General features: G+C 47.0%; 2 protein-coding genes and 1 long non-coding RNA gene across 3 annotated transcripts in view; 1 reads left to right on the forward strand and 2 right to left on the reverse strand.

Moving 5' to 3' along the window:
* The window catches only part of ap5z1 (adaptor related protein complex 5 subunit zeta 1), a 76,792-nt gene extending 59,656 nt beyond the window's left edge, over positions 1-17,136 (reverse strand). Inside the window, exons 1-5 of the mRNA XM_052514875.1 lie at positions 16,805-17,136; positions 7,620-7,757; positions 4,714-4,897; positions 1,817-1,961; positions 32-144 (exon numbers count right to left, since the gene is read on the reverse strand). Of these exons, the coding sequence (XP_052370835.1) occupies positions 32-144; positions 1,817-1,961; positions 4,714-4,897; positions 7,620-7,757; positions 16,805-16,845 (621 nt within the window). The 5' untranslated portion in view covers positions 16,846-17,136. The remainder of the gene's footprint in view (positions 1-31; positions 145-1,816; positions 1,962-4,713; positions 4,898-7,619; positions 7,758-16,804) is intronic.
* LOC127928001 (uncharacterized) lies at positions 2,518-4,703 on the reverse strand. Its single transcript, XM_052514874.1, has 2 exons — positions 4,637-4,703; positions 2,518-4,236 (listed from the first exon to the last, which is right to left on the reverse strand). The coding sequence occupies exon 2, from the start codon at positions 3,828-3,830 to the stop codon at positions 2,772-2,774; it is 1,059 nt and encodes a 352-aa protein (XP_052370834.1). The 5' UTR covers positions 3,831-4,236; positions 4,637-4,703; the 3' UTR covers positions 2,518-2,771.
* LOC127928010 (uncharacterized) lies at positions 6,025-7,313 on the forward strand. Its single transcript, XR_008129966.1, has 3 exons — positions 6,025-6,041; positions 6,114-6,195; positions 7,248-7,313. It is a non-coding gene; the product is annotated as an uncharacterized LOC127928010 (long non-coding RNA).
* Positions 17,137-23,295: the final 6,159 nt, after the last annotated feature.

A 23,295-nucleotide genomic window follows, 5' to 3' on the forward strand; every position in this document is an offset into this window, starting at 1 on the left:
GCAGTGATTTGATTGGTCTATTAGAGGTCACCTGACGTATTCGAGGGCCAGTGAAAAACCCTCCTGACGAAGCCACACCTCCCTGCTGAACACTGGCGTAGCGCAGCCAATCGACAAGCCTCTTACTGAGCAGGGTCACATGATCTACACACACACACACACACACTTTAGTCAGTTAGCAGACGTTCTTATCCAGAGAGACTAACAGTTATATTAACATTTTAAGACAACCACATATTACAGTAGTTAGTATATTCAGATAGCTAGGTGGGACAACCACATATCACAGTAGTTAGTATATTCAGATAGCTAGGTGGGACAACCACATATCACAGTAGTTAGTATATTCAGATAGCTAGGTGGACAACCACATATCACAGTAGTTAGTATATTCAGATAGCTAGGTGAGACAACCACATATCACAGTAGTTAGTATATTCAGATAGCTAGGTGAGACAACCACATATCACAGTAGTTAGTATATTCAGATAGCTAGGTGGGACAACCACATATCACAGTAGTTAGTATATTCAGATAGCTAGGTGGACAACCACATATCACAGTAGTTAGTATATTCAGATAGCTAGGTGAGACAACCACATATCACAGTAGTTAGTATATTCAGATAGCTAGGTGGACAACCACATATCACAGTAGTTAGTATATTCAGATAGCTAGGTGAGACAACCACATATCACAGTAGTTAGTATATTCAGATAGCTAGGTGAGACAACCACATATCACAGTAGTTAGTATATTCAGATAGCTAGGTGGACAACCACATATCACAGTAGTTAGTATATTCAGATAGCTAGGTGGACAACCACATATCACAGTAGTTAGTATATTCAGATAGCTAGGTGAGACAACCACATATCACAGTAGTTAGTATATTCAGATAGCTAGGTGAGACAACCACATATCACAGTAGTTAGTATATTCAGATAGCTAGGTGGACAACCACATATTACAGTAGTTAGTATATTCAGATAGCTAGGTGAGACAACCACATATCACAGTAGTTAGTATATTCAGATAGCTAGGTGGACAACCACATATCACAGTAGTTAGTATATTCAGATAGCTAGGTGGACAACCACATATCACAGTAGTTAGTATATTCAGATAGCTAGGTGAGACAACCACATATCACAGTAGTTAGTATATTCAGATAGCTAGGTGGACAACCACATATCACAGTAGTTAGTATATTCAGATAGCTAGGTGGACAACCACATATCACAGTAGTTAGTATATTCAGATAGCTAGGTGGACAACCACATATTACAGTAGTTAGTATATTCATATTCAGACAGCTAGGTGGGACAACCACATATCACAGGACACCTGGTGTCCCAGGTCTAAATCAGTCCCTGATTAGAGGGGAATAACCCACCTGGTGTCCCAGGTCTAAATCAGTCCCCGATTAGAGGGGAATAACCCACCTGGTGTCCCAGGTCTAAATCAGTCCCTGATTAGAGGGGAATAACCCACCTGGTGTCCCAGGTCTAAATCAGTCCCTGATTAGAGGGGAATAACCCACCTGGTGTCCCAGGTCTAAATCAGGCCCTGATTAGAGGGGAATAACCCACCTGGTGTCCCAGGTCTAAATCAGTCCCTGATTAGAGGGGAATAACCCACCTGGTGTCCCAGGTCTAAATCAGTCCCTGATTAGAGGGGAATAACCCACCTGGTGTCCCAGGTCTAAATCAGTCCCCTTTGATGTTTGCAGAGAACAACAGACACGCACAACAAGAGAGACTCGCATAATCGCAAGCTCTTCTCACGCACAGATACACGCCTGTGTCCGTTTTACCTTCAGTAAGGCTCTCTGGGCAGTAGGTGATGATGGTGTTGAGAAGAGGCAGAGTGTGAAGGTGAGAGAGTATGCCTGCTGGTCGTCCCTCCAAACTTCGAAGGAGGAGAGAGGAGAGAGCTGACAGGTCTTCTTTAGACTCTGCCTGAGACAGAGAGAAAGAGACAGAGAGAAAGAGACAGAGACAGAGAGACAGAGAGACAGAGAGAAAGAGACAGAGAGACAGAGAGAGAGAGAGAGAGACAGAGAGACAGAGAGACAGAGAGAAAGAGAGAGAGACAGAGAGAAAGAGAGAGAGACAGAGAGAAAGAGAGAGAGACAGAGAGAAAGAGACAGAGACAGAGAGACAGAGAGACAGAAAGAAAGAGAGAGAGACAGAGACAGAGAGACAGAGAGAAAGAGACAGAGACAGAGAGAAAGAGACAGAGACAGAGAGACAGAAAGAAAGACAGAGAGACAGAGAGAAAGAGAGACAGAGAGAAAGAGACAGAGAGACAGAGAGACAGAAAGAAAGAGAGAGAGAGACAGAGACAGAGAGAGAGAGACAGAGAGACAGAGAGAAAGAGAGAGAGAGACAGAGACAGAGAGACAGAGACAGAGAGAAAGAGACAGAGACAGAGAGACAGAGAGACAGAGACAGAGAGACAGAGAGACAGAGAGACAGAGAGAGAGACAGAGAGACAGAGACAGAGAGACAGAATATGAATATTTATTTATTTATGTTTTGAGAGACCTCTACCCGAGGTATAACAAAGCCCAACCTTATATGAAATGGATGGTTGTGTAAAAAGCTCTGATATTGCTCAAATTAGGAATACAAGCAGTCAGTCGTCTGCCCTACATACACAAACAAACAGCATTAGAATATCTTAACGCATTTTGGACCTGTAAACACACAGATACAATATGCTAAAATATCAAATATGAATATTTATGATGAATGTAAACTAAAATATCAAATATGAATATTTATGATGAATGCAAACTTCACTTTATGGTAGCTGTTCAATACACAACTTTCTGAGTCAAATGTTCTCTCAGTCATTCCTGATTGGTCCTGCCTGGAGAAAAGACAGTCAAATGTTCTCTCAGTCATTCCTGATTGGTCCTGCCTGGAGAAAAGACAGTCAAATGTTCTCTCAGTCATTCCTGATTGGTCCTGCCTGGAGAAAAGACAGTCAAATGTTCTCTCAGTCATTCCTGATTGGTCCTGCCTGGAGAAAAGACAGTCAAATGTTCTCTCAGTCATTCCTGATTGGTCCTGCCTGGAGAAAAGACAGTCAAATGTTCTCTCAGTCATTCCTGATTGGTCCTGCCTGGAGAAAAGACAGTCAAATGTTCTCTCAGTCATTCCTGATTGGTCCTGCCTGGAGAAAAGACAGTCAAATGTTCTCTCAGTCATTCCTGATTGGTCCTGCCTGGAGAAAAGACAGTCAAATGTTCTCTCAGTCATTCCTGATTGGTCCTGCCTGGAGAAAAGACAGTCAAATGTTCTCTCAGTCATTCCTGATTGGTCCTGCCTGGAGAAAAGACAGTCAAATGTTCTCTCAGTCATTCCTGATTGGTCCTGCCTGGAGAAAAGACAGTCAAATGTTCTCTCAGTCATTCCTGATTGGTCCTGCCTGGAGAAAAGACAGTCAAATGTTCTCTCAGTCATTCCTGATTGGTCCTGCCTGGAGAAAAGACAGTCAAATGTTCTCTCAGTCATTCCTGATTGGTCCTGCCTGGAGAAAAGACAGTCAAATGTTCTCTCAGTCATTCCTGATTGGTCCTGCCTGGAGAAAAGACAGTCAAATGTTCTCTCAGTCATTCCTGATTGGTCCTGCCTGGAGAAAAGACAGTCAAATGTTCTCTCAGTCATTCCTGATTGGTCCTGCCTGGAGAAAAGACAGTCAAATGTTCTCTCAGTCATTCCTGATTGGTCCTGCCTGGAGAAAAGACAGTCAAATGTTCTCTCAGTCATTCCTGATTGGTCCTGCCTGGAGAAAAGACAGTCAAATGTTCTCTCAGTCATTCCTGATTGGTCCTGCCTGGAGAAAAGACAGTATCACCTGGTGTGTGTTGACCGCAGACCCAAAATAATGAGTTAAGGGGGTGTGTCACAATATTTATCCATTTAACCACCATTACAGTCACATATTTTGACACATCTATTTCATATATGGGAGATGTTAGACATTAAACCTGGTTGGGGTTTGTTAAACCTATTCAGTATGGATGTGTACTTGGTTGGGGTTTGTTAAACCTTGGGTAACAACATTTTGGGGGACTTGCCACTAGCCTATTCAGTATGGATGTGTACCTGGTTGGGGTTTGTTAAACCTTGGGTAACAACATTTTGGGGGACTTGCCACGAGCCTATTCAGTATGGATGTGTACCTGGTTGGGGTTTGTTAAACCTATTCAGTATGGATGTGTACCTCATTGGGGTTTGGTAAACCTATTCAGTATGGATGTGTACCTCATTGGGGTTTGGTAAACCTATTCAGTATGGATGTGTACCTCATTGGGGTTTGGTAAACCTATTCAGTATGGATGTGTACCTCATTGGGGTTTGGTAAACCTATTCAGTATGGATGTGTACCTCATTGGGGTTTGTTAAACCTATTCAGTATGGATGTGTACCTGGTTGGGGTTTGTTAAACCTTGGGTAACAACATTTTGGGGGACTTGCCACGAGCCTATTCAGTATGGATGTGTACCTGGTTGGGGTTTGTTAAACCTATTCAGTATGGATGTGTACTTGGTTGGGGTTTGTTAAACCTTGGGTAACAACATTTTGGGGGACTTGCCACTAGCCTATTCAGTATGGATGTGTACCTGGTTGGGGTTTGTTAAACCTTGGGTAACAACATTTTGGGGGACTTGCCACGAGCCTATTCAGTATGGATGTGTACCTGTGACAGCATTAAAGCAGCAGTATGACTGGGTAAAGGGCTGTGGTCATGTAGGGTGTAGATCTGCTCCGGACCAGAGGGGGGCAGTGTTTCTCTGAGTACTGCCGAGGTCAACACAGTCAGCTGCTCCACAGAGGAAGACACACAAAGCGACAGCAGACGGTCATGCAGCTCCACTGGCAGCCTGTGGACAACACATATACACCGGTTACCATGACAACACGCCACTGCGACCACCCAATACCATGGGGAAGGTAAGCGTGCAGGTTTTTGTTTCAGCCCAGCTATAAAACACATGAAAATTCAACTATGGTCTTCCATTCTTTACAGATATGACAGCCCAACACCTGCAACCCTCTCCAGGACCAGAGAGACACACAGTCTTACTGTACTAGGTGCTAGGGTTTAGGGTTTAGGGTACCTCCTAGTGTACTAGGTTGAGGCCATGATCAGGTGTAGTCAGTTAGGATTTAGGGTGTAGGGTTTAGGGTGTAGGGTACCTCCTAGTGTACTAGGTTGAGGCCATGATCAGGTGTAGTCAGTTAGGGTTTATGGTTTAGGGTTTAGGGTGTAGGGTGTAGGGTACCTCCTAGTGTACTAGGTTGAGGCCATGATCAGGTGTAGGCAGTTAGGGTTTAGGGTGTAGGGTACCTCCTAGTGTACTAGGTTGAGGCCATGATCAGGTGTAGTCAGTTAGGGTTTAGGGTGTAGGGTTTAAGGTACCTCCTAGTGTACTTGGTTGAGGCCATGATCAGGTGTAGTCAGTTAGGGTTTAGGGTTTAGGGTGTAGGGTTTAGGGTACCTCCTAGTGTACTAGGTGGAGGCCATGATCAGGTGTAGTCAGTTAGGGTTTAGGGTGTAGGGTTTAGGGTGTAGGGTACCTCCTAGTGTACTAGGTTGAGGCCATGATCAGGTGTAGTCAGTTAGGGTTTATGGTTTAGGGTTTAGGGTGTAGGGTGTAGGGTACCTCCTAGTGTACTAGGTTGAGGCCATGATCAGGTGTAGGCAGTTAGGGTTTAGGGTGTAGGGTACCTCCTAGTGTACTAGGTTGAGGCCATGATCAGGTGTAGTCAGTTAGGGTTTAGGGTGTAGGGTTTAAGGTACCTCCTAGTGTACTTGGTTGAGGCCATGATCAGGTGTAGTCAGTTAGGGTTTAGGGTTTAGGGTGTAGGGTTTAGGGTACCTCCTAGTGTACTAGGTGGAGGCCATGATCAGGTGTAGTCAGTTAGGGTTTAGGGTGTAGGGTTTAGGGTACCTCCTAGTGTACTAGGTTGAGGCCATGATCAGGTGTAGGCAGTTAGGGTTTAGGGTGTAGGGTACCTCCTGGTGTACTTGGTTGAGGCCATGATCAGGTGTAGTCAGTTAGGGTTTAGGGTGTAGGGTACCTCCTAGTGTACTAGGTTGAGGCCATGATCAGGTGTAGGCAGTTAGGGTTTAGGGTGTAGGGTACCTCCTGGTGTACTTGGTTGAGGCCATGATCAGGTGTAGTCAGTTAGGGTTTAGGGTGTAGGGTTTAGGGTACCTCCTAGTGTACTAGGTTGAGGCCATGATCAGGTGTAGTCAGTTAGGGTTTAGGGTGTAGGGTTTAGGGTACCTCCTAGTGTACTAGGTTGAGGCCATGATCAGGTGTAGGCAGTTAGGGTTTAGGGTGTAGGGTACCTCCTAGTGTACTAGGTTGAGGCCATGATCAGGTGTAGGCAGTTAGGGTTTAGGGTGTAGGGTACCTCCTAGTGTACTAGGTTGAGGCCATGATCAGGTGTAGTCAGTTAGGGTTTAGGGTGTAGGGTACCTCCTAGTGTACTAGGTTGAGGCCATGATCAGGTGTAGTCAGTTAGGGTTTAGGGTGTAGGGTACCTCCTAGTGTACTAGGTTGAGGCCATGATCAGGTGTAGTCAGTTAGGGTCTAGGGTACCTCCTAGTGTACTAGGTGGAGGCCATGATCAAGTGTAGTCAGTTAGGGTTTAGGGTGTAGGGTACCTCCTAGTGTACTAGGTTGAGGCCATGATCAGGTATAGTCAGTTAGGGTTTAGGGTGTAGGGTTTAAGGTACCTCCTAGTGTACTAGGTGGAGGCCATGATCAGGTGTAGTCAGTTAGGGTTTAGGGTGTAGGGTTTAGGGTACCTCCTAGTGTACTAGGTGGAGGCCATGATCAGGTGTAGTCAGTTAGGGTTTAGGGTGTAGGGTGTAGGGTTTAGGGTGTAGGGTTTAAGGTACCTCCTAGTGTAGTAGGTGGAGGCCATGATCAGGTGTAGTCAGTTAGGGTTTAGGGTTTAGGGTGTAGGGTTTAGGGTACCTCCTAGTGTAGTAGGTGGAGGCCATGATCAAGTGTAGTCAGTTAGGGTTTAGGGTGTAGGGTTTAAGGTACCTCCTAGTGTACTTGGTGGAGGCCATGATCAGGTGTAGTCAGTTAGGGTTTAGGGTGTAGGGTTTAGGGTACCTCCTAGTGTACTAGGTGTAGGCCATGATCAGGTGTAGTCAGTTAGGGTTTAGGGTGTAGGGTACCTCCTAGTGTACTTGGTTGAGGCCATGATCAGGTGTAGGCAGTTAGGGTTTAGGGTGTAGGGTACCTCCTGGTGTACTTGGTTGAGGCCATGATCAGGTGTAGTCAGTTAGGGTTTAGGGTGTAGGGTACCTCCTGGTGTACTTGGTTGAGGCCATGATCAGGTGTAGGCAGTTAGGGTTTAGGGTGTAGGGTTTAGGGTGTAGGGTACCTCCTGGTGTACTTGGTTGAGGCCATGATCAGGTGTAGGCAGTTAGGGTTTAGGGTGTAGGGTACCTCCTGGTGTACTTGGTTGAGGCCATGATCAGGTGTAGGCAGTTAGGGTTTAGGGTGTAGGGTACCTCCTGGTGTACTTGGTTGAGGCCATGATCAGGTGTAGGCAGTTAGGGTTTAGGGTGTAGGGTACCTCCTGGTGTACTTGGTTGAGGCCATGATCAGGTGTAGTCTCTGGAGTGAGTCGATGACATCATGGCCGTGTTCTTTCCCCATCAGCTGCTTGGTGATCCTGCAGTAGAACTTCTGTAGCTCCTCCTCCCCGATCTCCCTGGAAACAGCATCACAGCCGTCACCTTCATGCAGCTACGGGTCAGTGGTGAACGACTCCAGAGAGGTGTACTACAAGGCAGGGTCAATGAGTTCGCCAGCTAACTTTGATTAACAGAAATAACTGTTGATTTTCTGATTTATTTTGAAACCTAAACTTGTTGGTTGTTGAATCAATTAGACCACGCCCATTTCAAGCTTATCTTTAAAAAAAAAATATCTTCAGCCAGACTGTGAGAGGCCTTGTGTAGTGGATATCTACTAGGGGGAACCAGACTGTGAGAGGCCTTGTGTAGTGGATATCTACTAGGGGGAGCCAGACTGTGAGAGGCCTTGTGTAGTGGATATCTACTAGGGGGAGCCAGACTGTGAGAGGCCTTGTGTAGTGGATATCTACTAGGGGGAGCCAGACTGTGAGAGGCCTTGTGTAGTGGATATCCACTAGGGGGAGCCAGACTGTGAGAGGCCTTGTGTAGTGGATATCTACTAGGGGGAGCCAGACTGTGAGAGGCCTTGTGTAGTGGATATCTACTAGGGGGAGCCAGACTGTGAGAGGCCTTGTGTAGTGGATATCTACTAGGGGGAGCCAGACTGTGAGAGGCCTTGTGTAGTGGATATCTACTAGGGGGAGCCAGACTGTGAGAGGCCTTGTGTAGTGGATATCTACTAGGGGGAGCCAGACTGTGAGAGGCCTTGTGTAGTGGATATCTACTAGGGGAGCCAGACTGTGAGAGGCCTTGTGTAGTGGATATCCACTAGGGGAGCCAGACTGTGAGAGGCCTTGTGTAGTGGATATCCACTAGGGGAGCCAGACTGTGAGAGGCCTTGGTAGTGGATATCTACTAGGGGGAGCCAGACTGTGAGAGGCCTTGTGTAGTGGATATCTACTTGTGTAGTGGATATCTACTAGGGGAACCAGACTGTGAGAGGCCTTGTGTAGTGGATATCTACTAGGGGAGCCAGACTGTGGAGGCCAGACTAGGGGGAGCCAGACTGTGAGAGGCCTTGTGTAGTGGATATCTATAGGGGGAGCCAGACTGTGAGAGGCCAGTGGATACTAGGGGGAGCCAGACTGAGAGGCCTTGTGTAGTGGATATCCACTAGGGGAGCCAGACTGTGAGAGGCCTTGTGTAGTGGATATCTACTAGGGGAGCCAGACTGTGAGAGGCCTTGTGTAGTGGATATCCACTAGGGGGAGCCAGACTGTGAGAGAGAGGCCTTGTGTAGTGGATATCCACTAGGGGGAGCCAGACTGTGAGAGGCCTTGTGTAGTGGATATCTACTAGGGGGAGCCAGACTGTGAGAGGCCTTGTGTAGTGGATATCTACTAGGGGGAGCCAGACTGTGAGAGGCCTTGTGTAGTGGATATCCACTAGGGGGAGCCAGACTGTGAGAGAGAGGCCTTGTGTAGTGGATATCCACTAGGGGGAGCCAGACTGTGAGAGGCCTTGTGTAGTGGATATCCACTAGGGGGAGCCAGACTGTGAGAGGCCTTGTGTAGTGGATATCCACTAGGGGAGCCAGACTGTGAGAGGCCTTGTGTAGTGGATATCCACTAGGGGAGCCAGACTGTGAGAGGCCTTGTGTAGTGGATATCCACTAGGGGGAGCCAGACTGTGAGAGGCCTTGTGTAGTGGATATCTACTAGGGGGAGCCAGACTGTGAGAGGCCTTGTGTAGTGGATATCCACTAGGGGGAACCAGACTGTGAGAGGCCTTGTGTAGTGGATATCCACTAGGGGGAGCCAGACTGTGAGAGAGAGGCCTTGTGTAGTGGATATCTACTAGGGCACATATGTCAGAGTCAAGGCCCGCGGGCCACATCCGGCCCGCGAGAAGGTTTTTTACGGCCCCTGGGATGATCTTGATTTATTATTAGAACCGGCCCGCAGACCGCAGCAAGCCGGCAGCCCGCAGATCTTTTACACGCACCAATACTACATTTCCCACAATGCAACGGTGACGCACCGAGCAGTAGGCTGCTTCATTTCAATATTTATTGGCACAGCAGTTGTCAGCATCACAGTAAAATTAACTTTCAGATACCCATCAAAAATGGCAAAACGGAAGGTGGACACTGAGAACCGGGGTTTCAAACAAGGTGGGAGTCGGAGTATTTGTTCACGGAGGTAGCTGGAAAACCTGTGTGTCTTCTGTGTGGAGAAAGTGTGGCGGTACTGAAAGAGTATAATCTGAGACGACATTATGAAACGAAACACGCGGACAAAAACAAGAATATGGACATGGAACAAAGGCTACAAAAGGCAGAGGAATTAAAACGAGGCCTCAAATCTCGACAGGCTCTGTTCAAAAAAGCCAAATCACAAGGCCAGGCTGCTGTCAAGGCCAGTTTTATTTTGGCAGAAGAGATCGCTAAATCAGCCCGGCCATTTACGGAGGGGGATTTCATCAAAAACTGCATGATTAAAGTTTGTGACGAAGTTTGCCCAGAAAAAAGGCAACTCTTTTTAAATGTGAGTCTGAGCAGAAACACCATTGCCGAGAGAGTAGACCAGTTGTCCATCAATCTAAAAGAGCAGCTTGTGAAAAAGGGAAAAGATTTCATTGCATATTCCTTGGCTGTGGATGAGAGCACCGACATTTCTGACATTGCCCAGTTGTCAATTTTCATCCGCGGAGTGGACTCCAGCCTAAGCGTGACAGAGGAGTTTTTGGCTTTACGTCCTATGCATGGCACAACTACGGGGCATGATTTGTATGAAGAGGTGTCAAGATGTGTAAATGAGATGGAGCTGCCTTGGGAAAAACTCGTGGGTTTGACAACCGACGGAGCACCTGCGATGTGTGGACACAGGAGCGGACTGGTGGCGAAGATACGGGAAAAGATGCAAGAGGAAAACGCGACAGGTGAGCTGACAGCTTATCATTGTATCATACACCAGGAAGCGTTGTGCGGTAAAGCCTTGAAAATGGAGCATGTAATGAGCATCATCACGCGCACAGTTAACTTTATCAGAGCCAAAGGTTTGAATCACCGCCAGTTCAAGGCATTTCTGACGGAGTTAGAAACGGAGCATGGTGATTTGCCTTATCACACAGAGGTGCGATGGCTAAGCCAGGGAAAGGTGCTTCAAAGATGTTTCGAGCTTCGTGAGGAGATTTGTCTGTTCTTGGACAGCAAAGGGAAAGACACAACACAACTCCGAGACGAAATGTTTCTGTGTGAAATGGCTTTTCTGTGTGACATTACGAGTCATCTGAATGCAATGAACTTGCAGCTGCAGGGTCGGGATCGTGTCATCTCTGATATGTACAGTACAGTGAAGGCATTTAAAACCAAACTGACTCTGTGGGAGACGCAGATGCGGAAAGAAAATTTGAGCCACTTTCCCAGCTGCCAGACCATGAAAGAGAAGCTCTCTACCAGTGCGTTCCCGAGCGCACAGTTGGCTGATAAAATAGGTATGCTTGCCGCTGACTTTCGACGCCGATTTGCTGACTTTGAAGCACAAAAAGCAGGTTGGAACTGCTCGGTAACCCATTTGCTGTTGACGTGGAAAGCTCACCACCAAACCTCCAAATGGAGTTGATTGACCTCCAATGCAATGATGCACTGAGGGCAAAATATGCGGCAGTGGGTGCTGCGGAGTTCGCCCGTTTCCTCCCCGACACAATGCCCCAGCTGCGCATCCAGGCTGCTCAAACGTTGTCTATGTTTGGCAGCACATACCTGTGTGAACAACTGTTTTCTTTGATGAACTTGAACAAAACATCACACAGAAGTCGACTTACTGCTGAACACCTCCACTCAATTCTGAGGATTTCCTCAGCTCAGAGCCTTACCCCGAACATTGATGAACTTGTGGAAAAGATGGGACACCACCAAGTATCACCCTCAACCTCAAACAAGTGAACATTACTGTGCAATCACATATTTAGAGTTTTTACTCAGTTCAAGTTTAAAAGTTAAAGTTAAATATTTGTTTTCACTGCATGTTACTTCTCCTTAAACAAAGTGTTGTTTTTGATTAATAGATTTTTGCACTTTATTTTATTGTATTTCAATCCAATTATATTTTAAAAATATTTCAGTTGAGTGGATGATAGAAAATTGCTATTATTGTTTTTTTCTTTGAAGTAAATTTAGCCCACTTTTGCTAAAATAGAAAATATAGGCTACTGATGGTGCCTTGAATACCGGTTTCTTTCATTTAATGTTCATGTTATGGGGATTTTTATATAAAGGAAATTTGTCTTTTGTGTCTGTTGAAAATTAAAGATTACTGACAGAGCCATAAGAAAATATTGCTTTATTTATCTGATCATATTGGAATATATTTGTTAGGTTTTCAGTAGGTTCAATTAGGTTCACTAGACTATATGCGTCATTTAAAAATTTTTCAATGAACATTCGAACAGTCCGGCCCTCGGCTTGTAGCTAAATTTTTATTTGGCCCTCCGTCCATTTGACTTTTTTGAAATTTTTAACACGACTTCTGTGTGATGTTTTGTTCAAGTTCATCAAAGAAAACAGTTGTTCACACAGGTATGTGCTGCCAAACATAGACAACGTTTGAGCAGCCTGGATGCGCAGCTGGGGCATTGTGTCGGGGAGGAAACGGGCGAACTCCGCAGCACCCACTGCCGCATATTTTGCCCTCAGTGCATCATTGCATTGGAGGTCAATCAACTCCATTTGGAGGTTTGGTGGTGAGCTTTCCACGTCAACAGCAAATGGGTTACCGAGCAGTTCCAACCTGCTTTTTGTGCTTCAAAGTCAGCAAATCGGCGTCGAAAGTCAGCGGCAAGCATACCTATTTTATCAGCCAACTGTGCGCTCGGGAACGCACTGGTAGAGAGCTTCTCTTTCATGGTCTGGCAGCTGGGAAAGTGGCTCAAATTTTCTTTCCGCATCTGCGTCTCCCACAGAGTCAGTTTGGTTTTAAATGCCTTCACTGTACTGTACATATCAGAGATGACACGATCCCGACCCTGCAGCTGCAAGTTCATTGCATTCAGATGACTCGTAATGTCACACAGAAAAGCCATTTCACACAGAAACATTTCGTCTCGGAGTTGTGTTGTGTCTTTCCCTTTGCTGTCCAAGAACAGACAAATCTCCTCACGAAGCTCGAAACATCTTTGAAGCACCTTTCCCTGGCTTAGCCATCGCACCTCTGTGTGATAAGGCAAATCACCATGCTCCGTTTCTAACTCCGTCAGAAATGCCTTGAACTGGCGGTGATTCAAACCTTTGGCTCTGATAAAGTTAACTGTGCGCGTGATGATGCTCATTACATGCTCCATTTTCAAGGCTTTACCGCACAACGCTTCCTGGTGTATGATACAATGATAAGCTGTCAGCTCACCTGTCGCGTTTTCCTCTTGCATCTTTTCCCGTATCTTCGCCACCAGTCCGCTCCTGTGTCCACACATCGCAGGTGCTCCGTCGGTTGTCAAACCCACAAGTTTTTCCCAAGGCAGCTCCATCTCATTTACACATCTTGACACCTCTTCATACAAATCATGCCCCGTAGTTGTGCCATGCATAGGACGTAAAGCCAAAAACTCCTCTGTCACGCTTAGGCTGGAGTCCACTCCACGGATGAAAATTGACAACTGGGCAATGTCAGAAATGTCGGTGCTCTCATCCACAGCCAAGGAATATGCAATGAAATCTTTTCCCTTTTTCACAAGCTGCTCTTTTAGATTGATGGACAACTGGTCTACTCTCTCGGCAATGGTGTTTCTGCTCAGACTCACATTTAAAAAGAGTTGCCTTTTTTCTGGGCAAACTTCGTCACAAACTTTAATCATGCAGTTTTTGATGAAATCCCCCTCCGTAAATGGCCGGGCTGATTTAGCGATCTCTTCTGCCAAAATAAAACTGGCCTTGACAGCAGCCTGGCCTTGTGATTTGGCTTTTTTGAACAGAGCCTGTCGAGATTTGAGGCCTCGTTTTAATTCCTCTGCCTTTGTAGCCTTTGTTCCATGTCCGTGAACAAATACTCCGACTCCCACCTTGTTTGAAACCCCCGGTTCTCAGTGTCCACCTTCCGTTTTGCCATTTTTGATGGGTATCTGAAAGTTAATTTTACTGTGATGCTGACAACTGCTGTGCCAATAAATATTGAAATGAAGCAGCCTACTGCTCGGTGCGTCACCGTTGCATTGTGGGAAATGTAGTATTGGTGCGTGTAAAAGATCTGCGGGCTGCCGGCTTGCTGCGGTCTGCGGGCCGGTTCTAATAATAAATCAAGATCATCCCAGGGGCCGTAAAAAACCTTCCCGCGGGCCTTGACTCTGACATATGTGTACTAGGGGGAACCAGACTGTGAGAGGCCTTGTGTAGTGGATATCCACTAGGGGGAGCCAGACTGTGAGAGGCCTTGTGTAGTGGATATCTACTAGGGGGAGCCAGACTGTGAGAGGCCTTGTGTAGTGGATATCCACTAGGGGGAGCCAGACTGTGAGAGGCCTTGTGTAGTGGATATCCACTAGGGGGAGCCAGACTGTGAGAGGCCTTGTGTAGTGGATATCCACTAGGGGGAGCCAGACTGTGAGAGGCCTTGTGTAGTGGATATCTACTAGGGGGAGCCAGACTGTGAGAGGCCTTGTGTAGTGGATATCCACTAGGGGGAGCCAGACTGTGAGAGGCCTTGTGTAGTGGATATCCACTAGGGGAGCCAGACCAGACTGTGAGAGGCCTTGTGTAGTGGATATCCACTAGGGGGAGCCAGACTGTGAGAGGCCTTGTGTAGTGGATATCTACTAGGGGGAGCCAGAGGCCTTGTGAGAGGCCAGACTTGTGTAGTGGATATCTACTAGGGGAGCCAGACTGTGAGAGGCCTTGTGTAGTGGATATCCACTAGGGGAGCCAGACTGTGAGAGGCCTTGTGTAGTGGATATCCACTAGGGGAGCCAGACTGTGAGAGGCCTTGTGTAGTGGATATCCACTAGGGGATATCTACTGGGGGAGCCAGACTGTGAGAGGCCTTGTGTAGTGGATATCCACTAGGGGAGCCAGACTGTGAGAGGCCTTGTGTAGTGGATATCTACTAGGGGGAGCCAGACAGAGGCCTGTGAGTGGAGGGGGGCCAGACTGTGAGAGGCCTTGTGTAGTGGATATCCACTAGGGGAGCCAGACTGTGAGAGGCCTTGTGTAGTGGATATCTACTAGGGGGAGCCAGACTGTGAGAGGCCTTGTGTAGTGGATATCTACTAGGGGAGCCAGACTGTGAGAGGCCTTGTGTAGTGGATATCACTAGGGGGAGCCAGACTGTGAGAGGCCTTGTGTAGTGGATATCCACTAGGGGGAGCCAGACCATGAGAGCTTGTGTAGTGGAGTGAGAGGCCTTGTGTGATATCCACTAGATGAGAGGCCTGTGGATTCCACAGATGCCTAGCTAGGCACTCTTTTTGTCTGGCAGGCGATTATACTTCTGGATCCGGTGTTATATACCTGTTTACAGATGCTAGCTACATGTCAGGATAGTCTGGTGTTATATGCCTGTTTACAGATGCTAGCTACATGTCAGGCTAGTCTGGTGTTATATGCCTGTTTACAGATGCTAGCTACATGTCAGGCTAGTCTGGTGTTATATGCCTGTTTACAGATGCTAGCTACATGTCAGGCTAGTCTGGTGTTATATGCCTGTTTACAGATGCTAGCTACATGTCAGGCTAGTCTGGTGTTATATGCCTGTTTACAGATGCTAGCTACATGTCAGGCTAGTCTGGTGTTATATGCTTGTTTACAGATGCTAGCTACATGTCAGGCTAGTCTGGTATTATATGCCTGTTTATAGATGCTAGCTACATGTCAGGCTAGTCTGGTATTATATGCCTGTTTATAGATGCTAGCTACATGTCAGGCTAGTCTGGTGTTATATGCCTGTTTATAGATGCTAGCTACATGTCAGGCTAGTCTGGTGTTATATACCTGTTTACAGATGCTAGCTACATGTCAGGCTAGTCTGGTATTATATGCCTGTTTATAGATGCTAGCTACATGTCAGGCTAGTCTGGTGTTATATGTGTTTACAGATATGCCTGTTTACAGATGCTAGCTACATGTCAGGCTAGTCTGGTGTTATATGCCTGTTTACAGATGCTAGCTACATGTCAGGCTAGTCTGGTGTTATATGCCTGTTTACAGATGCTAGCTACATGTCAGGCTAGTCTGGTGTTATATGCCTGTTTACAGATGCTAGCTACATGTCAGGCTAGTCTGGTGTTATATGCCTGTTTACAGATGCTAGCTACATGTCAGGCTAGTCTGGTATTATATGCCTGTTTACAGATGCTAGCTACATGTCAGGCTAGTCTGGTGTTATATGCCTGTTTACAGATGCTAGCTACATGTCAGGCTAGTCTGGTATTATATGCCTGTTTATAGATGCTAGCTACATGTCAGGATAGTCTGGTGTTATATGCCTGTTTACAGATGCTAGCTACATGTCAGGCTAGTCTGGTATTATATGCCTGTTTACAGATGCTAGCTACATGTCAGGCTAGTCTGGTGTTATATGCCTGTTTACAGATGCTAGCTACATGTCAGGCTAGTCTGGTGTTATATGCCTGTTTACAGATGCTAGCTACATGTCAGGCTAGTCTGGTGTTATATGCCTGTTTACAGATGCTAGCTACATGTCAGGCTAGTCTGGTATTATATGCCTGTTTACAGATGCTAGCTACATGTCAGGCTAGTCTGGTATTATATGCCTGTTTACAGATGCTAGCTACATGTCAGGCTAGTCTGGTGTTATATGCCTGTTTACAGATGCTAGCTACATGTCAGGCTAGTCTGGTGTTAGATGACCGTTTACCCACCAAAGCCCCCACCATTTCTCCTTTACCCAAATCCAGATAGTCGATATTCTGAAAGAGCTGAAATCTTTGAAATGGTTGCGTTTATATTTTTGTTCAGTGTACCTTGCAACTCGGTTTGTTAGTTGCGCAGTGACAAGAGCAAGTTAACACCAAACAACATGACAGCAGCGGGGTACGACGGACAGAAGCAGGCGGAGAACAGTGTCCTTTCCCCGGCTTGACTCTGTTCTGAACACCGCTAACTGACGGGTCTTACCTGGCTTGTTTGATCAAACTCTCTGTTCCTGCTGAATACATCGTAGCAGTCCAGACAAGTTGTCCGCTGGGGAAATATGTCCGACTGACAATCACGTGAATCCTCTACTAGTTCCGCGTTTGTCAGCGAGCCTGCCCCGTTTACACCGTGACGTATTTCATTACGCTTTATTTTTTAACCAGGCAAGTCAGAACAAAGACTTATTTACAATGACGGCCTACCCCGGACAACACCGGACGATGCCCTATGGGGACTCCCAATCATGGCCGGATGTGATACAGCCTGGATTTGATCCAGGGACTGTAGTGATGTCATAAGGTGTATGCACCAATTTGTAAGTCGCTCTGGATAAGAGCGTCTTGTACTGAGATGCAGTGGCTTAGACCGCTGCGCCACTCGGACATCTTCACGGACGTGATCACTGTTCCAGGGACATCAGCTTATAGAAAATCCAATATGGCTGCCAACGAATTACAAAAAATATATATATTATTTTGTATTATTATTATTTTATTAACACCAAATCAATACAAAAAGTACATGGGGAAAACAAGTATATATAAAGAATATACAAAGGATATTTGCGCTAAGGGGCGGGGCTGGGGGCGGGGCTAAGGGGTACAATATCACATTACACAATGACCTTAAGGGGCGGGGCTAAGGGGTACAATATCACATTACACAATGACCTTAAGGGGCGGGGCTGGGGCGGGGCTAAGGGGTACAATATCACATTACACAATGACCTTAAGGGGCGTACACACATTTATCATCTAACAGCTTTTTTGACAACAGAGTATTTAATTGTATTAAAATAATGTTCAATTTATTTTTGCAAGGTAAAAAAATGTTTTGTTTGTAAATGTACATTTGTGAGTATGAAATTTGGTCAAAAGAATAATGAAATTAATTACATAAAATAGTTTCAACTTCTTTCTATCCTCAGTAAAGAATCCAATATATAATATAATATAATATAATAAATAAATATCCAAGCAGTACATCTCTCCATAATAGTGTAAAATCTTCATAAATGTACTTGATTATACATCTACTGATGTCAGATTCCTTACATGAATTCAATGCCAAAAAAAGATGCAACACTGTTTCTTAAGCTGCTCTGACAGCTGGTGCTTAAAGTGAGGGAGATATAAGTCTCCAACTTCAGTGATTTTTGCAATTCGTTCCAGTCATCGGCAGCAGCGAACTGGAAGGAAAGGCGACCAAAAGAGGAATTGGCTTTGGGGGTGACCAGTGAGATATACCTGCTGGAGCTCGTGATACGGATGGGTGTTGCTATGGTGACCAGTGAGCTGAGGGGCTTTAACTAGCAAAAACGTATAGATGACCTGGAGCCAGTGGGTCTGGCGACGAATATGTAGCGAGGGCCAGCCGACGAGAGCATACAGGTCACAGTTGTGGGTGGTATATGGGGTTTTGGTGACAAAACGGATGGCACTGTGATAGACTGCATCCAATTTGCTGAGTGTTGGAGGCTATTTTGTAAATGACATCGCTGAAGTCGAGGATCGGTAGGATGGTCAATATTGCTATTAAAATAGTACTCACTTAAAGGAATAGGTAATTGTTTACAAGTTGCCAGCTATCCCATAAAACGCGCAATTCAAATAAATAATCATACAAATTATGGATATTAAACATTTAGGTAGATATAAGTGTTTTATATGGGTTGAAAGCTTAAATTCTTGTTAATCTAATTGCACTGTCCGATTTACAGTAGCTATTACAGCGAAAAGCATGCCAATGCGATTGTTTGAGGACGGCGGCCCACATCAAAATATTTTTCAACTGGCACAGGCTTCATAAATTCACAAATTGCGATTAAATATTCACTTATTTTTGAAAATCTTCAAACTATAATATTTCTTACGGAAAGAAGTATGTTCAATAGGAAACCTATTTTAACAGGTGCGTCCTGTCTTCATTGGCATGCAAACACGAATTTCCAAGACTGTGTCCCTGTACTAAAACTGATATTTCTTATTCATTTTGGAAGTTACAGGCCTAAAACCTTGAACATAGACTGCTGACACCCGGTGGAAGCCATAGGAATTGCATCCTGGGAGCTAGAATTGAGTTTGCCCTTATACTTGTCATTGTAAGAGCATGGTCTCTCAAAAAAATATATTCTGGTTGGTTTTTCTTTGGATTTTCTCCTACCATATCTATTGTATTATATTATCCTACATTATCTTAATGCTTCTACAAACTTCAAAGTGTTTTCTTTCCAATGGTACCATATGAATATCCTGGCTCCAGGACCTGAGTAACAGGCAGTTTACTTTGGGCACGTCATTCAGGCGGAAACTGAGAAAAAGGGGCCTGGCCCTAAGAAGTAAAAAAAAGCCGTGTTAGACAGGATTACCCTGCACATACTGACCAGCTCCAATAGACAGAAGGTGTTACATGGCAGACCAATCCAAACTCATCACTCAGCATGTCCGGGAAGGTTGCTGACTTTTTCTGTGGTTAAACCAACTAGGCTCTTAATTTAACAATGTTATTCGTATTTACTGACGTTTGTTATTAAGGCACATGAAAGGCCACATGTTCCAGAAGGCATTTCTGCCCCCCAAAAAAATTTTGATTAAAAGAAACGTTTACGTTCAAACGGGTCTCCTGTGATGTAGTGACGCGCGACAGACGCCTAGTTTCCCGAAACGGGTCTCCTGTGATGTAGTGACGCGCGACAGACGCCTAGTTTCCTGAAACGGTTCTCCTGTGATGTAGTGACGCGCGACAGACGCCTAGTTTCCCGAAACGGGTCTCCTGTGATGTAGTGACGCGCGACAGACGCCTAGTTTCCCGAAACGGTTCTCCTGTGATGTAGTGACGCGCGACAGACGCGTAGTTTCCTGAAAAGGTTCTCCTGTGAAGTAGTGACGCGCGACAGACGCCTAGTTTCCTGAAACGGGTCTCCTGTGATGTAGTGACGCGCGACAGACGCCTAGTTTCCCGAAACGGGTCTCCTGTGATTTAGTGACGCGCGACAGACGCCTAGTTTCCTGAAACGGGTCTCCTGTGATGTAGTGACGCGCGACAGACGCCTAGTTTCCTGAAACGGTTCTCCTGTGATGTAGTGACGCGCGACAGACGCCTAGTTTCCCGAAACGGGTCTCCTGTGATGTAGTGACGCGCGACAGACGCCTAGTTTCCTGAAACGGTTCTCCTGTGATGTAGTGACGCGCGACAGACGCCTAGTTTCCTGAAACGGGTCTCCTGTGATGTAGTGACGCGCGACAGACGCCTAGTTTCCCGAAACGGTTCTCCTGTGATGTAGTGACGCGCGACAGACGCCTAGTTTCCTGAAACGGGTCTCCTGTGATGTAGTGACGCGCGACAGACGCCTAGTTTCCTGAAACGGTTCTCCTGTGATGTAGTGACGCGCGACAGACGCCTAGTTTCCTGAAACGGGTCTCCTGTGATGTAGTGACGCGCGACAGACGCCTAGTTTCCTGAAACGGGTCTCCTGTGATGTAGTGACGCGCGACAGACGCCTAGTTTCCCGAAACGGGTCTCCTGTGATGTAGTGACGTGCGACAGACGCCTAGTTTCTTGAAACGGGTCTCCTGTGATGTAGTGACGAGCGACAGACGCCTAGTTTCCCGAAACGGTTCTCCTGTGATGTAGTGACGCGCGACAGACGCCTAGTTTCCTGAAACGGGTCTCCTGTGATGTAGTGACGCGCGACAGACGCCTAGTTTCCCGAAACGGTTCTCCTGTGATGTAGTGACGCGCGACAGACGCCTAGTTTCCCGAAACGGTTCTCCTGTGATGTAGTGACGCGCGACAGACGCCTAGTTTCCCGAAACGGTTCTCATGTGATGTAGTGACGCGCGACAGACGCCTAGTTTCCCGAAACGGTTCTCATGTGATGTAGTGACGCGCGACAGACGCCTAGTTTCCCGAAACGGTTCTCCTGTGATGTAGTGACGCGCGACAGACGCCTAGTTTCCTGAAACGGGTCTCCTGTGATGTAGTGACGCGCGACAGACGCCTAGTTTCCCGAAACGGGTCTCCTGTGATGTAGTGACGCGCGACAGACGCCTAGTTTCCTGAAACGGGTCTCCTGTGATGTAGTGACGCGCGACAGACGCCTAGTTTCCTGAAAAGGTTCTCCTGTGATGTAGTGACGCGCGACAGACGCCTAGTTTCCTGAAACGGTTCTCCTGTGATGTAGTGACGCGCGACAGACGCCTAGTTTCCTGAAACGGTTCTCCTGTGATGTAGTGACGCGCGACAGACGCCTAGTTTCCTGAAACGGTTCTCCTGTGATGTAGTGATGCGCGACAGATGCCTAGTTTCCTGAAAAGGTTCTCCTGTGATGTAGTGACGCGCGACAGACGCCTAGTTTCCTGAAATGGGTCCCATTTTTTACGTTTATCCCAAACCATATTCTTTCATCATACATTTTCTGGGTTTGAGGACTACAAGATGCCGAGCTCTTTAGGGTTAACAATGGTGTCAGCTAGAGATGATCTGCAGGATCAATACCTTTCCATGGTTATCACAACATCAGGCCAGGGTCAGCCTCCATGGTTACCACAACATCAGGCCAGGGTGAGCCTCCATGGTTATCACAACATCAGGCCAGGGTGAGCCTCCATGGTTATCACAACATCAGGCCAGGGTGAGCCTCCATGGTTACCACAACATCAGGCCAGGGTGAGCCTCCATGGTTACCACAACATCAGGCCAGGGTGAGCCTCCATGGTTACCACCACATCAGGCCAGGGTGAGCCTCCATGGTTATCACAACATCAGATCAGGGTGAGCCTCCATGGTTACCACAACATCACTCCAGGGTGAGTCTCCATGGTTACCACAACATCAGGCCAGGGTGAGCCTCCATGATTACCACAACATCAGGCCAGGGTGAGCCTCCATGGTTACCACAACATCAGGCCAGGGTGAGCCTCCATGGTTACCACAACATCACTCCAGGGTGAGTCTCCATGGTTACCACAACATCAGGCCAGGGTGAGCCTCCATGGTTACCACAACATCAGGCCAGGGTGAGCCTCCATGGTTATCACAACATCAGATCAGGGTGAGCCTCCATGGTTATCACAACATCACACCAGGGTGAGTCTCCATGGTTACCACAACATCAGGCCAGGGTGAGCCTCCATGGTTATCACAACATCAGGCCAGGGTGAGCCTCCATGGTTATCACAACATCAGGCCAGGGTGAGCCTCCATGGTTATCACAACATCACGCCAGGGTGAGCCTCCATGGTTACCACAACATCACTCCAGGGTGAGCCTCCATGGTTATCACAACATCACTCCAGGGTGAGCCTCCATAGTTATCACAACATCAGGCCAGGGTGAGCCTCCATGGTTACCACAACATCAGGCCAGGGTGAGCCTCCATGGTTACCACAACATCAGGCCAGGGTGAGCCTCCATGGTTACCACAACATCACTCCAGGGTGAGCCTCCATGGTTATCACAACATCAGGCCAGGGTGAGCCTCCATGTTTACCACAACATCAGGCCAGGGTGAGCCTCCATGGTTATCACAACATCAGACCAGGGTGAGCCTCCATGGTTACCACAACATCAGGCCAGGGTGAGCCTCCATGGTTATCACAACATCAGGCCAGGGTGAGTCTCCATGGTTACCACAACATCAGGCCAGGGTGAGTCTCCATGGTTACCACAACATCAGGCCAGGGTGAGCCTCCATGGTTATCACAACATCACACCAGGGTGAGCCTCCATGGTTATCACAACATCAGGCCAGGGTGAGCCTCCATGGTTACCACAACATCAGACCAGGGTGAGCCTCCATGGTTACCACAACATCAGGCCAGGGTGAGCCTCCATGGTTATCACAACATCACGCCAGGGTGAGCCTCCATGGTTACCACAACATCAGGCCAGGGTGAGCCTCCATGGTTATCACAACATCAGGCCAGGGTGAGCCTCCATGGTTACCACAACATCAGGCCAGGGTGAGCCTCCATGGTTATCACAACATCAGACCAGGGTGAGCCTCCATGGTTATCACAACATCACTCCAGGGTGAGCCTCCATGGTTACCACAACATCACTCCAGGGTGAGTCCCCATGGTTATCACAACATCAGGCCAGGGTGAGCCTCCATGGTTATCACAACATCACACCAGGGTGAGTCCCCATGGTTATCACAACATCAGGCCAGGGTGAGCCTCCATGGTTATCACAACATCACTCCAGGGTGAGCCTCCATGGTTATCACAACATCAGGCCAGGGTGAGCCTCCATGGTTATCACAACATCACTCCAGGGTGAGTCTCCATGGTTACCACAACATCAGGCCAGGGTGAGCCTCCATGGTTATCACAACATCAGGCCAGGGTGAGCCTCCATGGTTACCACAACATCAGACCAGGGTGAGCCTCCATGGTTATCACAAAATCAGACCAGGGTGAGCCTCCATGGTTACCACAACATCAGGCCAGGGTGTAGTGTGCCTCCATGGT

The sequence above is a fragment of the Oncorhynchus keta genome, unplaced genomic scaffold, assembly GCF_023373465.1.
Source record: "Oncorhynchus keta strain PuntledgeMale-10-30-2019 unplaced genomic scaffold, Oket_V2 Un_scaffold_2008_pilon_pilon, whole genome shotgun sequence".
NCBI lineage: Eukaryota > Metazoa > Chordata > Actinopteri > Salmoniformes > Salmonidae > Oncorhynchus > Oncorhynchus keta.

Coding starts and splice junctions, on each gene's coding strand:
- LOC127928001 (XM_052514874.1), bottom strand. CDS start 3,830: ATGACTGAGAGAACATTTGACTGTCTTTTCTCCAGGCAGGACCAATCA.